Below are 18,156 nucleotides of genomic sequence, written 5' to 3'. Positions count from 1 at the left end.
TTCGTCTCACCTGTAAGAAAATGTTTTCAGGATGTATTATGCTCAGGGCACTATATTAGGTACTAAGGATAATGCAATGCATAAGAAACAATCCCTTCCTCGGTGACCATAAACTCTGGTGTAGAAGACAGTAAACAGTTGATGACAAATCAGTATGAGAGAGGGAATGGATGGTTTATTTCCCATTAACAAACCAGTTAACAGCTATGAGAAAGTACAATGCAGGAAGGCTAATTCAAGAAATATTTATTACGAGGCCATTTTATGAAACTGACTATGCCAGGGAAAACTAGGAGTGATTGGTGGTATCACTTTGCTTCTCATGGATGACTTCCAAATTCAACTGTAATAGTAATAATAATATTATTAAATGTTTAAGACCTCTATTAAGTGTTTACTGTGTGCCAAACATGGCTCTCAGAAGCACTTTAGATCTTTTAACCCATTTAATGCTCACAAGATATTGAGGTAAGTACTACTATTATCCCACACTTTATGGCCCCCCCCCCAAAAATTAAGGTTCAGAGAGATTAAGAAACCTGCCCTATGTTACACAGCTAGTAAGTACTGAAACAAGGAATGAAATTCTAACAGTCTAGGTTTATAGTCATTTTTTTAACCAATATGCTACTTTGTCTGACCAGAAGGCCTTCTTCAGACAGGCTTGCCCATTAGCCAAACAACTCCTACTATACCCCAGCTACCCACTGCCCTCAATATGCCAAAATCTGGTTTACTTTATACCCAAAGCATCATTTATCCTCAGTAAGGCTCACAAGTCTAGTTAATCATCGCCAAACGAGGCAGAAGACACAGAGGCCCTACCTAATGAAGAAGACCCTTGGGCTTGTCGTTATGGAAGGAAAGGGAGGGAATGAGGGTGGCAGAAGAGGAGGAAGCGGCGTCCGGTCGAGGAGGAGAAGATCCGCTCCTGGTTTAAGTCTTTAAGCTACTCAGGGGACCTCAGAGAAAGGATCCAGAAAAAAATAAAACTCAACTGGAGAAAACACAAGACTACAAAGTAATAAAGCCCATAAGTAAGAGAGTGACAGGGCTAGACACAAACCCTGATAGCCTTTCCCCGTCTGCCTGTGGTGCCAGGAAAGGGCTTTACAGTAAGGAAAGGGTTCCTGTGCATTTCTTCTGTTTGTTTTCTTACTAAAACTCTGTGCCACGCCCTGAGAGGGTTACACCCCCCAGGGTGTAACGTGTCTTCTGTATCTGTAGCCTCTAGCAACTGGCATCTTTTGAACAAATCCACTTTGGCATGGGGACACTCAGAACACAGTGACAAACTGACCCCAAAGCAGACACTATTTGAGCACGCCCCTGTAGAACACTTGTTTGCAACTTGCTGACCTCCACTGAAGCACGTGTGTATGCGGGCGTGTGCACACGCACATACACAAACTCACAGGGCTGAGCCCTGGTGACTCTGGACACTCTACTCCCCTCCCAAAAGCCATTTGATCCTAGGAGAAGCCCCTGCTGGCCAAACTACAAAGATCTGGAGGGCCCTGGGTGGACCCCAGAGACACACTCTTTGTTGAAAACCAGGTGCACTGCCGTGCCATTGCTGGGGTCCCAAGCACTTCCCTTCACCCCAGAGCCGAGGCGGCCCTCCAGGCAGGCAGCGGTGGCCTCGGGTGTTTGCCTCCCCGCTGCAGCCAGCTCCTGGGCTCTGCAGGGTGGGCTCCAAGGCCACAGGGCCACCTTTCTTCCCTGACACGCTCTTCCACAAACACTGGATCTGCTGAGCCTGGGGGGAGGGGCAGAGAGAAGCCCCCAGCCAGCAAATGTGCACAGCGCACAGAGGGGAGGTGTGTGCAGGACGGAGGTGCGCCTCGGTTTACAACGTGGCTGCAGCGCCCGCACTTCCCTGTCTCAGGTGTGACGTTGATTTATTGTTGCTGAGTAACTTCTCGTGGTAGAAACCAAATTTCTTTTAATATATTACATATGTATGTACACACTCGTGTGAAATATATGTACTTTGAGGGGATCTATTTATGTTCCATGGGGAGTCATTCTTTCCCATCAGGAATCTCACCTGCTGCTTTGTGTATCTGGTCAGATTCCTGGCACGTTTTGTTTCCTGTTGTTTAGTAAAGGTGCTCTTCCTGGGATGCACACACACAAAAACACCAAGTCGCCCTCCTCAAAGGAGACCATTTGACTACATTTTATTTCTTCTGAGGAGCCCTTAGCCTATCATTAACCCTTGTTAATTTTTAGAACAGCTAGAGTGGAGGATGTGAGGATGACGGGCCCTGTCTGGACACTGAATCTGAAGTGCCTGTGGGACACTCCAGCAGAGGTGTTCACCAAACAGCCGGATACGCGAGTCTGAAGCTCAAGGGAGAGATCTGGCCTGACCCCAATTTCCTGGGTCCTCAGCTACAGCTCTGGCCAAGATACCATACCGCCTCCCTCTGCTTTTGGCATATGCCTTCAGGAGAGACAATAAGCCTTTCTTCAGTTTGGACGGCTACTTTCAAAGGTTCTAAAGTGAACTTCACTCAGAGATCTTGGCTGATCTTGACTAGTATGCACGTGGGTGTTGCCACTTCCTCACCTCTCCCAAATGCTGTGAGAATTACAGTCGGCAGAGTGGGTGACCAGCCATGAACCTAGAGCTCCTCTCCACCCCCAGCCCAAGAGTGGGCAGCCCACGGGCCCTGCTTGCCCCTGCCCTTTACCTAGTGAGCAACAGGAACAAGATTTCTCTGTCCTGCTCTCCAGAGTATGCCAGACGGAGCAGGTGTCAGACACTTGGCAGGCCATTTCCCCAACCTTATTAATTCCAGATAGGATGCGTATCCCGTGGATGATCAAAAGGGGGCCAGGTTATATTACATCAATACTTGCAAAGGCCACTGGTTACAGTTTAGCTTTCAAAATACCACTCAGTACTTATATTTCAACATAATACTCAAACTTTTTTAAATTGAGAATTAAAAAGTAATAATCATGGTCTGTCATATCCTCAAGAGAGAAGCTAAGGAAGGTTCTTTCTTTAGCTTCCTTTAGAGAACATGAGGAAGGCTGGTTCTTGCATTTACAATCCAAACAAGATTGGAAAAAATAAAATTGGAAATACGACATCCTCTTAACTTGGTTTATGCCAGGGATTTAGAATGGTTACAGTGGTTTAGTGATTAAAAAAAAAAAATCTATGTGAACTCCAAGAAACCAAACAAAAACTCAGGTTGTTTGCTAATCAATGAGTACAACTGTTTGTACGTGAGCCCAAGGCAAAGGTCTCATTCTGCCAGGCACTGAGGTCACAGCAACTTGTTCATCCCCTAATGTCTAGCCAGTTACCAAGCCCTGTGCTTTACAATGTCCTTTTCTTTTTTACTCCCATGATCACCATTTGGCTAGATGTTACAGAGGACTGGTGAAAGTCTAGGAGAGAAGATAAGGAATTACAAGTCATAAATTTGAGTGGGGGGGAAAAAGAGTATTTTAAAAGGATAGATGTGAACTGGGTGTGAAAATAATGTAGCACCTCATAGGCAGGAAGACTGCATCTCCTTAATGGACATACTATACCATATCCTTGCCTCGAGTTATACTTACAAACTAAATGTTATTAATTAAAATTTAATGTAAAATAAGTAAATAAAATACAATGTTAAATGTATCAATGGAGTAGCAAGCAATGATAGAGATTGAAGAAATGCTAAAATAGCAGTTAAGTACATAAAATAGTCTCCCCAGTTAATTAAGCAGAAGCCATCTAAATTAAGAGGTTAAGCAGGGTAACCGAAGAATCATCAGTAAGAGGGCTTCCCTGGTGGCGCAGTGGTTGGGAGTCCGCCTGCCGATGCAGGAGACATGGGTTCGTGCCCCGGTCCGGGAGGATCCCACGTGCCGTGGAGTGGCTGGGCCCGTGGGCCATGGCCGCTGGGCCTGCGCGTCCGGAGCCTGTGCTCCGCAGCGGGAGAGCCCACAACAGTGAGAGGCCCACGTACCGCAAAAAAAAAAAAAAAAAAGAATCATCAGTAAGAAAAATGGATAGCCTGTATAAATGAGGTTATGGTGAAGACAAATGCTGGGGGAAACAGAGATGGTTTGCCATGTCTTACAGGAGAGGAAGTTCACGGGTAAGTACATGAGTACATATTCATGTGCATGTGTGTGTGTGTGTGTGTATAAAGTACAAGGAAAAAAGAAATCAGGGCCCTGCAGCATGAGGTCCTAACCAACCTCTCCAAACGTTTCCTCCCACGATCGCCATGAGATCCTTTGGTCTCCTCAAGGGTCAGCCTGGTCTCCTTGTCTCCCCCTTGGTCCACACCATAATCCTGACCGAGTGTCCTCCAACTGTGACTCTCTTTCTGCAACTTAGTGTCCTTCAAGGTCCAGCTCAAGTTCCATCATGTCTCACAAGCCCTTCCTGACAAGCCCAGCCCAGAGTGTCTTCCCCTTCCTCTATCCTCTGACAGTTGCTACCACTCACTCATTTTTTTAAAAAAATTCCAACAATATAAAGCAAAACAAAGTTCCCTCCCAGGCATTTCAGTTGAGCACCTCCTTTCTCTCACCACTGGGCGCCTTCCTGAGTCTTTGGGAGTGTCTGATCCCCTCAACCTAATGAGAAGTTCTTTAGGGCAGGGACTGTGTCTTCACACATCTTTTAATCCCTCATATCCCAAGACTATGGCCAAGGTATGAGCTGATCAACATCTACCAATGTGAATAAGCAGTATCATACAATGTTCAAAGGAAAGTACTACATTAATCATGAGAAAATTCTGATTCTAACATACAAGATTAGGAAAGGAGAATTAACCGTAGTCATCTTTTCACTCAGTTCCTCCTAGGAGGAATAAGACTGTAGACTTCAGGTAAGGTAAGTGCAAAGGTAAATGGAAGAGGGGCTTAAGTAGGCAAAGCCAGACACGGACAATGGAGAGTAAGACTCTCATGAGGTAGATGCAAGAGAGACAAAGGAAAATCAACAATTGTTTAATTGCAGTCAGATATAAAAACATACCCATATTTCCTTGAGCATCTTCTACCTTGTTTGATGAGGACAACAGAAAAGACGTCCTGGTGAAGTGAGGGCCCTGAAGAGATGGTTGTTGCTGCTGCTGCAGAGGCATGGTTTTGAGGACCACCCTCCAGTCCACCTGGCTAATATCTGACCTTGATCGAGCATGGCCGGGCTTAAAAGTAGAAGTCTCATCCAATAAGTCATTCACAGAACGAGGTCTGTCCCTCCGACGCTGACAGATGTTGAAAAAATCAAAGGTTGAAGCTTCCTTTTGTTCCATCCAGGACAGATTATCTGGGGTTGTCCCTTTCTGGACCATAAACTGTTCTTTGGCAGGGAAGACATTTTGAGCTTTGGTTTCTAAGAACCTGGTCTTACAATGGTCCCAGATCATGCCTCCCTTGCCCAGGGAGGAGACATTTCTGATAGCACCATTGTCTATGTTACTGAGGACCTCATGCCCCACCAGTTCAGGGACTTCCTGAATCCCATAAACCTCTGCTTGCTGCACAGCCTTTTCTAGCTTACTATCAAAAGTAGTAAAGAAATCCTCAGTAACTTCCAGGGCTGGGCTGATATCATCCACTTCCAAAGCTTCCATGTCACAGGCTCCAAGAGGCCTAAGCCTCCTAAGCTTGTTCAGGATAGAGCTTCATGAACATTCACCCGACGAAGAGAGGTAAAATTTTGGGCAACAGAGTTCTGGAAACAACTGGAAGGAACTTTCATTCAGCTGCCCGGAGCAGGCCAAGCACAAGGGTGGTTGATGTTTTCCAGGACATTAAAAACATCTGCTGGATGATAACAGTCATCAACAAAGGTCCTGGGAGACAAACATTCCTTTGAGATTATTCTTCAGTGAGACCTCGGTAAAGACAACAGGAAGTGCTTGTCAAGGCAATGTCACCACCATCTTTAATTTCCTGAAAGAAAATGAAAAGAACAACATTGGCACATAGTTCATTGTATTCTATATACATAAATCTGTCTGCTTACTTCCTCATCTTTACATCTCTTCCATGGCAGTCATGCCCAAACGTGGACAACACCTACAGAGAAGTTCCACTGTCAAGAGTACACATCACTGGGACTGCCCTGGTGGCGCAGTGGATAAGAATCCACTTGCCAATGCAGGCGACACGGGTTCGATCCCTGGTCCGGGAAGATCTCACATGCTGTGGAGCAACTAAGCCCGTGTGCCACAACTACTGAGCCTGCACACCACAGCCCACGTGCCACAACTACTGAAGCCCACGTGCCTAGAGCCCGTGCTCCGCAGCAAGAGAAGCCACTGCAAGGAGAAGCCCACGCACCGCAATGAAGAGTAGCCCCCGCTCACCGCAACGAGAAAAAGCCAGCGCGCAGCAACAAAGACCCAATGCAGTCAAATAAATAAATAAATAAAATTTAAAATCTTAAAAAAAAAAGAGTACACATCACTACATTGTATTAGAACTTACACAGAGCAGGGTGGGACTCTTGATAAGGGGAATTAAGGTCAGCAGCTTTTACTCATACAGAAAAGCCTTTGCCAGCAGCTGTGAAAAGAGTGCCCCGGCAAATCTCTGTGATATTGACCTAAAAGAGTTAGCCAAACAGACTAGGAATTCTGTGACTGCACTTATATCGTAATCAGTCTGAAAGTCATAAATGCATGAGTCCTGTCACAAACCCTGAAAGCACTGATGGTTTGTCAGGCTCAAAGGTGCAAGGGGGAAGTAGAGAGGGAGAATGGCCCTTTTATTAACCTGAATGTTTTTGTGCTGTGTTTCCTAAGCTTAGATTATGTAATGCCTGATGATGACTCTGGACTTCAAAATTCTTCCAGTCATCTTGCAAAAAGGCTTCAGGATCCAAACTCCCTGAGGCTTTGAGGATTGGCCTACGAGTAGGTCCAGCCTTGGGGCTGGGTAGAAAGAATCGTAGCACTAACCACACTGTCTGGGAAATGCTAGATCTCCAAGGCCAGGCCAAACGAGAACAGTGATGCTGTCCAATATGGTAGACACTAGCCATACATGGCTATTTAAATTTAAATTTATTGGGTTTCCCTGGTGGCGCAATGGTTAAGAAGCCACCTGACAATGCAGGGGACACGGGTTCGAGCCCTGGTCCGGAAGATCCCACATGCCGCGGAGCAACTAAGCCTGTGTGCCACAACTACTGAGCCTGCGCTCCAAAGCCCATGAGCCACAACTACCGAACCCGCATGCCACAACTACTGAAGCCTGCATGCTTAGAGCCCATACTCCGCAACAAGAGAAGCCACTGCAATGAGAAGCCTGCGCACCTCAATGAAGAGTAGCCCCTGCTCGCCGCAACTACAGAAAGCCCATGCACGGCAACGAAGACCCAACACTGCCAAAAAAATAAATAAATAAAATAAATAAATTTTTTTTTAATTTAGAAAATAAATTTAAACTGATTAAAAATCAAATAAGGTTCCTCAGTCACACTAGCCACACTTCATGTGCTCAACATACACTTTTGTATCTTTACCAAAAAAATGAACAAAGAAACAAAACAACTAGGTAAGCTTTGTTTTCCTTAACTACTTACAAGTAGGTAAAACTAGGCAATTAGCAACACCTTTGCAAGTTGCTGCAAAGGTACATAAATGTGCTTTCTTCTTTAAAACTGCAAAATTTCTGTGGTTAATTAAAATAATTTTTAGCACTTAGGTCATTAAATCATTACATTTAAATCAACAGCACCAATCTACATTGCTTAATGTGTGTAAGTAAAACTACTATATACAGCCCGTTATTTTAAGTGTATCAAGAAGGTTCGCAGGTCACAGGAACTTGGTGGCTAACCTATTATAAAGTGATAATGACTGTGAATTTGTCTACTTTTTACATTTTCATGTTTACTATGTTAGCATTCATGAAGCAAGGCACAGATTGATTTTTGGTGATAAGATCAGTTATAATATTTTTCTAGCTGCAAACATGGTTTTGTTTGCTGTGTCTATGCTAAGCCTTGAGTCTCTTGAATCCTATAGCAGAGTTTCACTACTTCTGTCATTTTGAAACTTGGAATTTTTCAGTTTTATCTTGTATACCAGACACTAAGAAAAAGAAATACATAATAAATCTAAAATTTCTAGTTCTTTATTTACTAAAATTTTAAATGAACATAATAAAATGTTTCCCATTTTATAGAAGAGGCACCAAGGTGCCGAGCACTAAGTTATTCATCTAAGATTCTATTATGAATGTTCCTTTTCTTACCTAGTTCTTAAAATTCAGTCTTTAATCATACTAGAGAGAGTAAATACCTTTAAACTGATTCTTTCTTTCTTTTTTTTTTAAATCAAAATGTCTAGGAATATACTCTTTGTGCTCCCTGCTTTGGTATTCACAGGCTGGCTAGGAGCATATAACCATTGACGGCCAGCACTGCTGGCTTGTGGAACACTCCACCACACTGCGTTCTAAGATTGTAGACTGTTAGACAAAGACGGGACCTTTGAGATCATCCTCTCAACCCCAACTTTCACAGAGGGGACACTGAGGCCCACAGAAAGTAAGATGTCCCAGGGACACTTCCCTATGCAATGCCTCATTTAATCCTCATTAAGGGCAGTAACAATTCAGCTTGAGAACCATTTCAACGCTATTTAACAAGGGATTCTGGAAACCTCTCATCTACCATCCATTAAGGTCACGACAGGTCCAAGATGCTGAAGATGGAAGGATGAATAAGATACAGTCTTTGCCCTAAAGAGGCTCACAGTCTATCACGATGAGCCTAAGAAAATAAGTCCAAAAAACTGCCTTGATAGAGGATGGAAACAGATTTGGTGGGGGAAGGAGGGAGGGGTCACTTGCCAGCAAAGGTGAGGGAGAGATTAAGAAGGCCTTCAAAGGGAGGTGCCCTCTGAGTTGAGTCTAGAAAACTTAGAAGGTATTTGCCTGGATGGCTTGGAAGAAATTAGGAAGAGTAAATCACCTTTTGGTTAGCAAGGGATTTTCAAGTTTATTATATAAAATGACTTTCCATAGGCAGTGTGGTGATCAATGCAGTGGAGAAACAGCAAGCAATCTAGTGGATCTAGAGTCAGAGCTAGGTCCAAATCCTAATTCTGTCTCACGCTAGCTATGTAATTTGGGGTAAGATTTCCCTGAACCACCCCCCAAGTCCACCCCAAGTCCTCTGGGCTAATCTGTTCTTCCTATTCTAGGAATTTCACTGTTAGTGCTTTCCATTGCTTCTGTCTGGAACCTACACAGCTATTCTCTTTGCTTTCTGATGTAAATATGCATTTACCCTTCAAAACCATACTCTACTCTTCACTGTGTGCCCCAGCATTTCCATGCCACTCTTCCTCCCCTCATTCCTCCACTTAGTTACAAAGGCCTTTCAGTTCCTCCTTCAAGGTTTACCATTTTGATCTCCAGGCCTGCCCACGGGCTGTTCCCATCGCTGGAGGGTTTACTCCCTCCTGGACTCTTTTGCCCATTGCATCAATGCCTAATCATCCTTCAGGGTCCAATCTAACATCAAGTGACAGACCTGTATTCTCTAAAGAAAGCCACAGCAATATCTCCTATCCCACGTGCTTTTTGGCAATGAGAACTTGCTACTTCCCCATCAAGAAGTGAGTTTATTTTTCCACTCCCATGAATCGGGGCAAAGCTTGTGATGTTTTGATCAGTAGAGTGTGGCTGTGCCCATTGGCGGTGCAGCCTTTGACTGGCCTGGTGGCTTCCTCTTCCTGTCTCTTGGAGCTCTAAGCTGATTATATAGAAAGTCCAGGCTACTCTGCTGGAGAGAGAGACCACATGCTAGAGCACAGAGGCACCAGACATGTGAGGGAAGAAGCCATCTTGAATGACAGCCCAGTTGAGCTCTCCGATGATTCCAGCCCCAGTCAGTATCATAAGAGATTCCCAAGTGAGAATCTTCCAGCTGAGTCCAGTTAGCCCAGAACCATGAGAGAAAATAAATTGTTTTCAGACACTAAATTTCAGAGTAGTTTGCCACACAGCAAACAATAATCAGGACTTACCACTTCCTTAGGGAAGCATTCTCTGGTGTCCCAGGCTAGGTTAAATGTACTCATTTAAGGACAGAAGGGCCTTGGTTCAGAAGGGCACCAGCACTTCTGTAAGTTATACACATCACATTTGTAATTACTAGTTTCGGTGTCAATATCCCCTTAGGCAGCAACTGTCAATTTTGTTCACCCATGGACCCCCCAAACACAGTTGCCGTTCAATAAATATTTGTTGAATGAATGAATTATTTTTGAGTGGGTATCTTTAGAATCACGACATTGTTTTCTTTTTCCCCTTTTTCTTTTGTTGTTTAGTACCTGACTTACATTCCTCTTGCCACATAATGATTATCTCTAGCAATAAACAATAGAGGTACTACTTTAACAACAGCCAAAAAAAATTACTCTTTAGTATAATAAATGAATTAACAGACCAATGTGAGAGATCCAGCCCTTTGCCTGTATTTTCACAGTACAAATTAAATAGCTAAAAAGAATTTGAGAGTTGCAGTGATTTATTCATTCCATAAACATTTACTGAAGCATCTACTGTGTTCTAGGCACTGGTGATATGACAGTGAACAAGACAGACATAAACCCTACCCTTGTAGAACTTACATTCTAGTGAGCACTTACTATTTAGACACTGCTCTAAATGCCTTCAATGTCTTACCTCATCTGTTAAGGTGTGGTGAGAAGGCTGATGTACTCCTCCACACTCTAGCAATCCGATCCATCCCATCCCATCCCAAATCCCAACCCTCTATGAAGTCTTTCCTGAGACTCAATCCTTTCGGATCTCTCCCTTCCCCAAATATCTAAAGCATCACTAAACAAGTCAACTTCGCAGACTGTCTTTTTCCCTCAATTAGACTATAAGCTTCTCGAGGGCAAGTCCCATACCCATGTCTCTGTCACCCAACAAAGGCAGCAGGGTGTTCCTGCCTCTTGTCTTCCTCCTTCTAAAGCAGCCTCCACATCGTTTCTCTTAACCCTTCAGAGTCTTTCCAGTAAAACAGGGCTCAGCAAACATTTTCTTTTTTTTTTTTAATTTTTTTTAAACTCTGGCAACCACTATCAGCAAACATTTTCTGTAAAGAACCGGTAATAAACAGTTTAGGCTTTGTGGGCCACACAGTCACTTTTGCAACTACTCAGGTCTACGGCTGTAGTGAGGTAAATAGCCACAGGCAACATGGAAATGAATGGACATGTCTGTGTTCTGATAAAGCTTTATTTACAAAACAGGCAGATAAACAAAATATGATATATCCATACAATGGAATATTATTCAGCCTTTGAGAGGAAGGAACTCCTGTCACATGCTACAACATGAATGAACCTCGAGGATATCATACTAAGTAAAATAAACCAGTTACAAAAAGAAATACTGCGTGATTCAATGTATATTAAGAAGTCATATTCATGGAAATAGAAAGGTAGAATGGGGGTTACCAGGGCTGGAGGGGAGGAGGGAAAAGGGAGTTATTGTTTAATGGGTATAGAGTTTCAGATCTGCAAGATGAAAAGTTCTGGAGATCTGTTTCACAGCAATGTGAATATAAACACTACTGACCTTAAAATGATTAGATGGTAAATTGTATGTTTTTTACCACGACTTAAAACAAACACCAAAAAACATGCAGAGGGCCAGATTTTCCAGCGGGCTGTGGCTTGCCAATTCCTGGCCTAGAAGATCTAGTTCAGCCCCCTGAGGAGAGGAGGAGGAAGTCAGGAGTGACAACTTTGGGTCTCAGGAGGAAGAAAGGAACGGCAGCTTCACCAATTACCAGGAATGGGACTTCAGTAAGTCACTTACTAATCTCAGTTTTCTCATTTGCAAAATCAGCAAGTTAATAATACCTCTCTCCTAAAATAGTTGAGAGAACTAAATAGGACAATGCATGGCATGGTTCCCGGCACACGGTATAGCACACGAATAACAACAGCCTAAAAGCCCTCACCTGATGGGTTCCATCACCTTTCCTCTGTGACCTCATACTCTCCTTACCCCCTACCCTCCCTTCCACACCAGCCGCCCTGCCGGTTCTCCAACTTGCAGACATGTTTTCACCTCAGGGTCTTTGCATTGGTTCCCAATACCAACATGGTGAACTCTCTCTTTAAGTGACTGTTCATGTCACCTTGTCAGTGAGGCCTCCCCTGACCACCCTATTTTAAATTATGACATGTGTCTCTGCCCTGGACTTCTGATCCCCTTTACTCTGTTTTTTATTTTTTTTTAATAACCTTTTAATTTTAGAACAGTTTTAGATTTAAAGAATTATTGCAAAGACAGTACAATGAGCTCCTATATACCCCACAAAGAGTTTCCTCCATGTAACAGCTTGCATTAATGTGGTACATTTGTCACAATTAATGAACCAATATTGATACATTATTGTTAACTAAAGTTCATACTTTGTTCAGATTTCCTCAGCTTTTCCCTAATATCCTTTTCCTGTTCAAGGATCCTATCCAGGATACCACACGGCATTTAGTTGTCAAGTCTCCTTAGCATTCTCTCGGCTGTGACGGTTTCTCAGACTTTACTTGTTTTTGATGACTTTGACAGTTTTGAGGAGCGCTGGTCAGGTATTTTATAGATTGTCTCTCAACTGGGATTTGTTTAATGATAAGACTAGGGCTGTATATTTGGGGGAGAAAAACTACAGAGGTAAAGTGCCATTCTGATCACATCATAACAAGAGTAGATACTATCAACATGACTTACTACTGCTCACGTTAACCTTGATCACCTGGCTGGACCCTTCTTCCTTATGCATCTACCATCTTCTAACAAACCACTCAATTTACTTATTATTTAATGTCTAGTGTTTCTCTCACCCCACTAAAGTATAAGCTCCTCGAGGGCAGGAACTGATGCTTATTTTGTTCACTAATGTATCCCAAGTACATAGAGAATGTCTGACACACACACACAAAAGGCACTAGATAGATACACGCTGAATGAATATATTGTTACTCCTTTGCATGACATTCATCGCCGTTCATGACCTATCCACCTCTCTAGTTTGTCCTTCCTGACCAACATTCACCTTGCTGTTTTACTCCTCCATGCTTTGGGCCAAGCTGGGGAGCCTTCCGAATTGCTCAGGCTCTCAGAACACCCTGGGTTTGCCACAATGTACTGTAATGATGAACAATTTCTCTCCATCCCACTCTATACTCCAAGCTACTTGACAGCAGGCATGATGCCTTACTGACCCTCCTATATAATCTCTATGTCTTCATCTTTTGGGGCTCCATTTTCCAACCTTTCTCCTTTTGGAATTTATCTTTTCCCTAGGATGTATAGGCCTCAAATTCACTACAATACAAGGGTCTAATGCGAAGTTTAGTCTCCATAAATGAAGACCTCTTACTAGCTTGCCTCATTTGGTTCTGAAATTAATTAATTAAAAAGTAATAACAACATGGGCTTCCCTGGTGGCACAGTGGTTAAGAATCTGCCTGCCAATGCAGGGGACATGGGTTCGATCCCTGGTCTGGGAAGATCCCACATGCCGCGGAGCAACTAAGCCTGTGCACCACAACTACCGAGCCTGCACTCTAGAGCCCGCGAGCCACAACTATTGAGCCTGTGTGCCACAGCTACTGAAGCCCTCGTGCCTAGAGCCCGTGCTCCGCAACAAGTGAAGCCACCGCAATGAGAAGCCTGCACGCAGCAAAGAAGACCCAATGCAAAAGAAAAAAAAAAAGACCCAATGCAGCCAAAACCAAAATAAAGAAATTAAATAATAATAACATATTCAGACAGGTCAAAATATGAACAGGACTTTCCTCTGACAAAGTGAACTGAATGAAATCACCGTGTTGGTGCAGTGTGGTTTGCCTCCACACAAAAAGTGGAAATCAGGAGCTAATTAGAACTGTGTTCTAAATCTGGCTCAACCACACACGTGCTGGGTGGCCTCTGGCAAACCATTAAAACTCTGGGTATCTTACTCAGCTACCTATATCCAACAACACTGCTAATATCAAATTGCTTCACATGTGGCTCATTCACCGGGTAGCTGTTCCAACACACCTTTAAAAAATGTAAACTGCTATATAATTATGGAGCCCTCCACTGGACCTCACCCATTCAAGAACCACCTGCTCCTGTCTTCCCCTGGAAAGATATGTCAGTCCAACAACAGCAAAGTCAGCAACCAACTATTTATAACACCCTACTTTTCAGCCAAACTCAATGATCTACAGACACTTTATTTTATTTTTATAAAGAATACCCTTTCTGTAAAAAGGATTATTTCCCCAATGTAACAGACTGAGAAACTGAGGTCCATTTGTCAGTGTTGTCATAAAAGCTCAATCCAAAGAATTCCATGCATGCATCAAAATGTTAACAGGATGCAGAATCAGTGCATTACTGTTTCCTAACAAGGAAATCTGCTGTTTACATGCTCATTAGGCAAGGCTAATTAGCAGGATGAATACAGCAGTCCTTCCACACAGAAGTAGAAGCAGATATGAGTAATAATACCAGCCTGGCCCACACAGAGATGCCACTTTCTCCCAAGCTGGATGGTAAAAACGCTGACTTCCTCTCACTTGACTAAATGGCTGGTATTCAGAACTTAATGAGTGCTCAAGAGGGTGTCTGGGGCCTTGTAGTTTTAGAAGCAGCTGGACTACAGAGAAAAATGCAATACCAAAGACACCTGGGATAAACAGTTTCTGCCAATTCATTTTCAAACATAAGAAACAAGGGTGATTATAAGAATGGTCAGCACATGTGGCTCTCACACGGTCTTCACTTTGGTTAAGGCCACAGCTGACTGTACATTTTCTGAGAGTTACATAATGTAAAGGCTCCACCACAAGAGAATATGACCCTAGTGAGAATGCTTCTGGATTATCAGGCTACAAGAGGTTACGCTTTGTCATGGTGCTTTGTCATAAAGACATGTTGTAATGTAAGCATGTTGATGGAGCACAGGCAAGCCAAGAGCCGCAGATAAGGAAATGGTGCCTCTGTGGACCTCATAAGAAGAGTTCAGGGGCTCTTTCAGAGGAGAAAGACAGCTAGAAACACAAATGGAATCCCATCTTCATAGGCCTGGAGGGAACATTAAATGGCTACATTTATCTAAGTTTCAATAAATGAGAAGTGTATTGCCAGGCAATACCTAAGGAACATACCATTTAGAAATATAATTTTACAGTGTTTTTCCCAGTTATGAAGGTAATAAACACATAAAAACTCTGGAAAATACTGACAGATATGGAAAAGAAAATAAAAATCAGTCATGATCTCAGAACGAAATAGTTAGGTGTGTTTTTATCTAATATTTAATTGGAATCAGATTATATACAGTACACAATTTGGGCACACTGTCTGTTTAAAGACCTACTCAAAAAGCAAATACCAGTAATTATTAACCGTGAAAAGAAAAAAGAAATGTCTCAGAGTGTGCTGTGCCCACCGATATCTTACAGCCTGGCACAAGGCCCCACCTGACTGAACTCTCTTCCACCCTGTCCAGGGACCTCCTCTCTATACTGCCACTAGTGCACTGCAAAGCCCCGACCCGCCTCGAGCATGTCAACCGGCCCCTCCTCAAACCTTTCCTCCCCAGGTTTCATGGGCACCACGCTCTCTGTTTTCCTCTCATTTCTACCCTCTCCTTCTCTGTTCCATCTTCCTCCTTTCCTTCCTGGTCTGCTCATCAAATAGGGGCATCACCTCAGCTCTCTTCTCTGACTACAGCCGCATGTACTCCTCGGGTCAGTTTAGCCCCATAATTACCTCCATGCTCACACCTCCCAAATTTCCACCTTCAGTCTCCATGGACTCTGGTCCCATGTCCCCAACTTTTTGTAGGACATTTCTATCTGGCTTATCATCTGGCAAAATGAAGCTCAACTTGTCTAAAGCCACACTCAGCTGTTCACTCAATAATTATTTGCTGACTGCTCACTATGGGTTGGGTGCTGTCTGAGGTACTGGGGAGACGGTAGCAAATAAAACCCTTCAATGCAGCTCCCACTGACAACAGGGCCCAACTCTCTAACCTGACACTCTAGGCCTTTCACAGTCTTGGACTAGCTTGCCTGTCCAACTTCCCGCTTCCCTTCCATAAGACATTCTTTTCCTCCAAACTGGGATGCTACTGCTCAAGTTTTAGGCTTTCCCAACTCCAAAACTTTGCTTACAGTTATCTCTGAGGTACCGTCTCCCCACCTCTACCTACTGAAATTCTATCCACTCTTCAGGCTTGCTTGCCGCCTCTTCCACAAGCTTTCTGTGATTCCTCACCCTAAAACGGTCAGCTCTTTCTTTAAATGTCCAGAGAATGGCTTTGGTACTGCCTCCACAACTTACACTGCCTGCTGCCTGTTCCTTCTGAAATGATGATGATAATAATTATATTATCTTATAATAATTATATTATCTTATATTATTATATTATATTATAATAACTACCAAAAGCGTATTTTGTGCCAGGTGCATTGCTCAGTACTTTATATCTCTAAGCCTCACCATGTGTAAAGTGGGTACCATTATTCCCACTTTTACAGATGAGGAAACTGAGGCGAAACGATACCTAGTAACTTTCCTGAGGTCACACGCCTACCCTACTGGACTTACAGCAACTTGGGCACAGCGATTCTACCCCATTTCATTTTTACAACCCTCACTGGGCCTAACACAATGGCTAGTACACAATGGGTGCTCAGTAAATATGGGCTGAATGAACGACTGCATAAAGAGCATGTTTTCAAAGTACTGACGTCTGTAAATATAAACACCACTCTGCTTTTCTGCCCAAACTGTATCTGAATTCATTATAAGCTCGTTTAATAAAAATTTGACATGCTTTCCAAAACGTTATGTTGACTTGAGCTTTTAAATTTTTTCTTGGTTAGAAAAAGCTTCCAAGCTATTGAAACCGGGTTTAAAAATAACATGGCAAAGGTCAGGTAGCAAAGACCTCACTCAGACCTTTTATAGAAACAAAAGCACCTATGCAGCGCTTGGGAATTATTTTGTGAACCACTGCAAATCCATAGCTTGGCCGGTCTAATTTTCCAGTGACTTAGAGCTCAAGCTCTTTTTAATACCAGAAAGGACATGTTCCTTTTGAAATACCCCCAGGCAATCAACCTAAGCATTTTTCAGTACATCTCTGTGCTTACTGTTTGCCTCTTGCAAAAATCATTGAGACATTTGATGCCCCAAGATGTTTTCCCAGAAACCAACCTAAATATAAGTGTGGGGCTTCAAATCTCCAATTGCTCTGCTATTGAAGGCGGCAATGTTATTATGCCCCTGTGGCACCCACTGTGCTGGAAAGCCAAGACTTCTGATTGAGAAGCCCATTTTCATAAAACCACCAGCATTCCAAAATGTCCTGGTTTTAGGAGCAAAACAGACAGACACAAACTTCAGTTACTTAAGTGTCTAAAAATGCAGACTCAATGTTTTCCATTCCCCGTTACCTCCATGGCAGGAAACAGTGATTAAAAAACAAACAAAAGAATCACTCAAATTACCTCCATCCTAGGACTGAGGTGAAGAAGTTGAAAAGTTCCATCATAAAAACTACGTGTGCTAGAGTCACCCTCCAACTGCAGCAGGAAATAACTAGTACATGGAGGTGTCATCTAAACCAGCTAGCATGAGACCTCGTAATGGCCACCCCAAGGAAGAACACTGAGACCCAGCTATGCAAAATACCCAAAAAAGCTAAAGAAATAGCTTTTCAGATTAGCATCTTTAAAGATGTCATCAGCTCATATAACTATTTGACTTTATTGAGAATAATCGTCTTCACATGCATGGTTTAGAGCATGGTTTATAAAGCACTTGATAAGTTGAAAAAAATTTGTAGTAATCTCAACAGAGACAGGTAAGTAAAGCAGCAGGATTATTTTAGAGATGATGAAACAGAGACCAAAATGACTCATCTACTGTCAGTCGAAGGTCCCATGGGGAAGAAAAAGAAATTCCCAGAATCCCTGTCAAATTACTGAGTCCATGTTCAATTACCTTTTAAACCACTTTAAATCACTCAGGGGCCCTGACGCTAGAAGGACCATAAACAAGGAGTAAGGTGAATTCAATCCATGAGCCACCCAATTTTGAGGTTTTTTGATGGGACAGAGGTGTGGCAATGGGAAGAAC

The 18,156-nt window shown here is 43.1% G+C and overlaps 1 protein-coding gene across 6 annotated transcripts in view; it reads right to left on the bottom strand.

Annotated features, from left to right (window-relative positions):
• Positions 1-18,156, bottom strand: part of PLEKHM3 (pleckstrin homology domain containing M3) — a 188,484-nt gene that overhangs the window by 160,061 nt on the left and 10,267 nt on the right. For all 6 annotated transcript variants that reach the window (XM_022567533.3, XM_022567531.3, XM_022567535.3 and 3 more), the window contains exon 2: positions 5,003-5,925. In XM_022567533.3, coding sequence (XP_022423241.1) covers positions 5,003-5,603 — 601 coding nt within the window. In that variant the 5' untranslated portion in view covers positions 5,604-5,925. The remainder of the gene's footprint in view (positions 1-5,002; positions 5,926-18,156) is intronic.

This window comes from Delphinapterus leucas, chromosome 8, assembly GCF_059928025.1.
Source record: "Delphinapterus leucas isolate spDelLeu-1000000601 "Yukka" chromosome 8, BTC_Dleu_Yukka2, whole genome shotgun sequence".
Lineage (NCBI taxonomy): Eukaryota > Metazoa > Chordata > Mammalia > Artiodactyla > Monodontidae > Delphinapterus > Delphinapterus leucas.
Note: the sequence above shows the minus strand (reverse complement) of the source record. Positions and strands in the feature narration are given on the sequence as shown.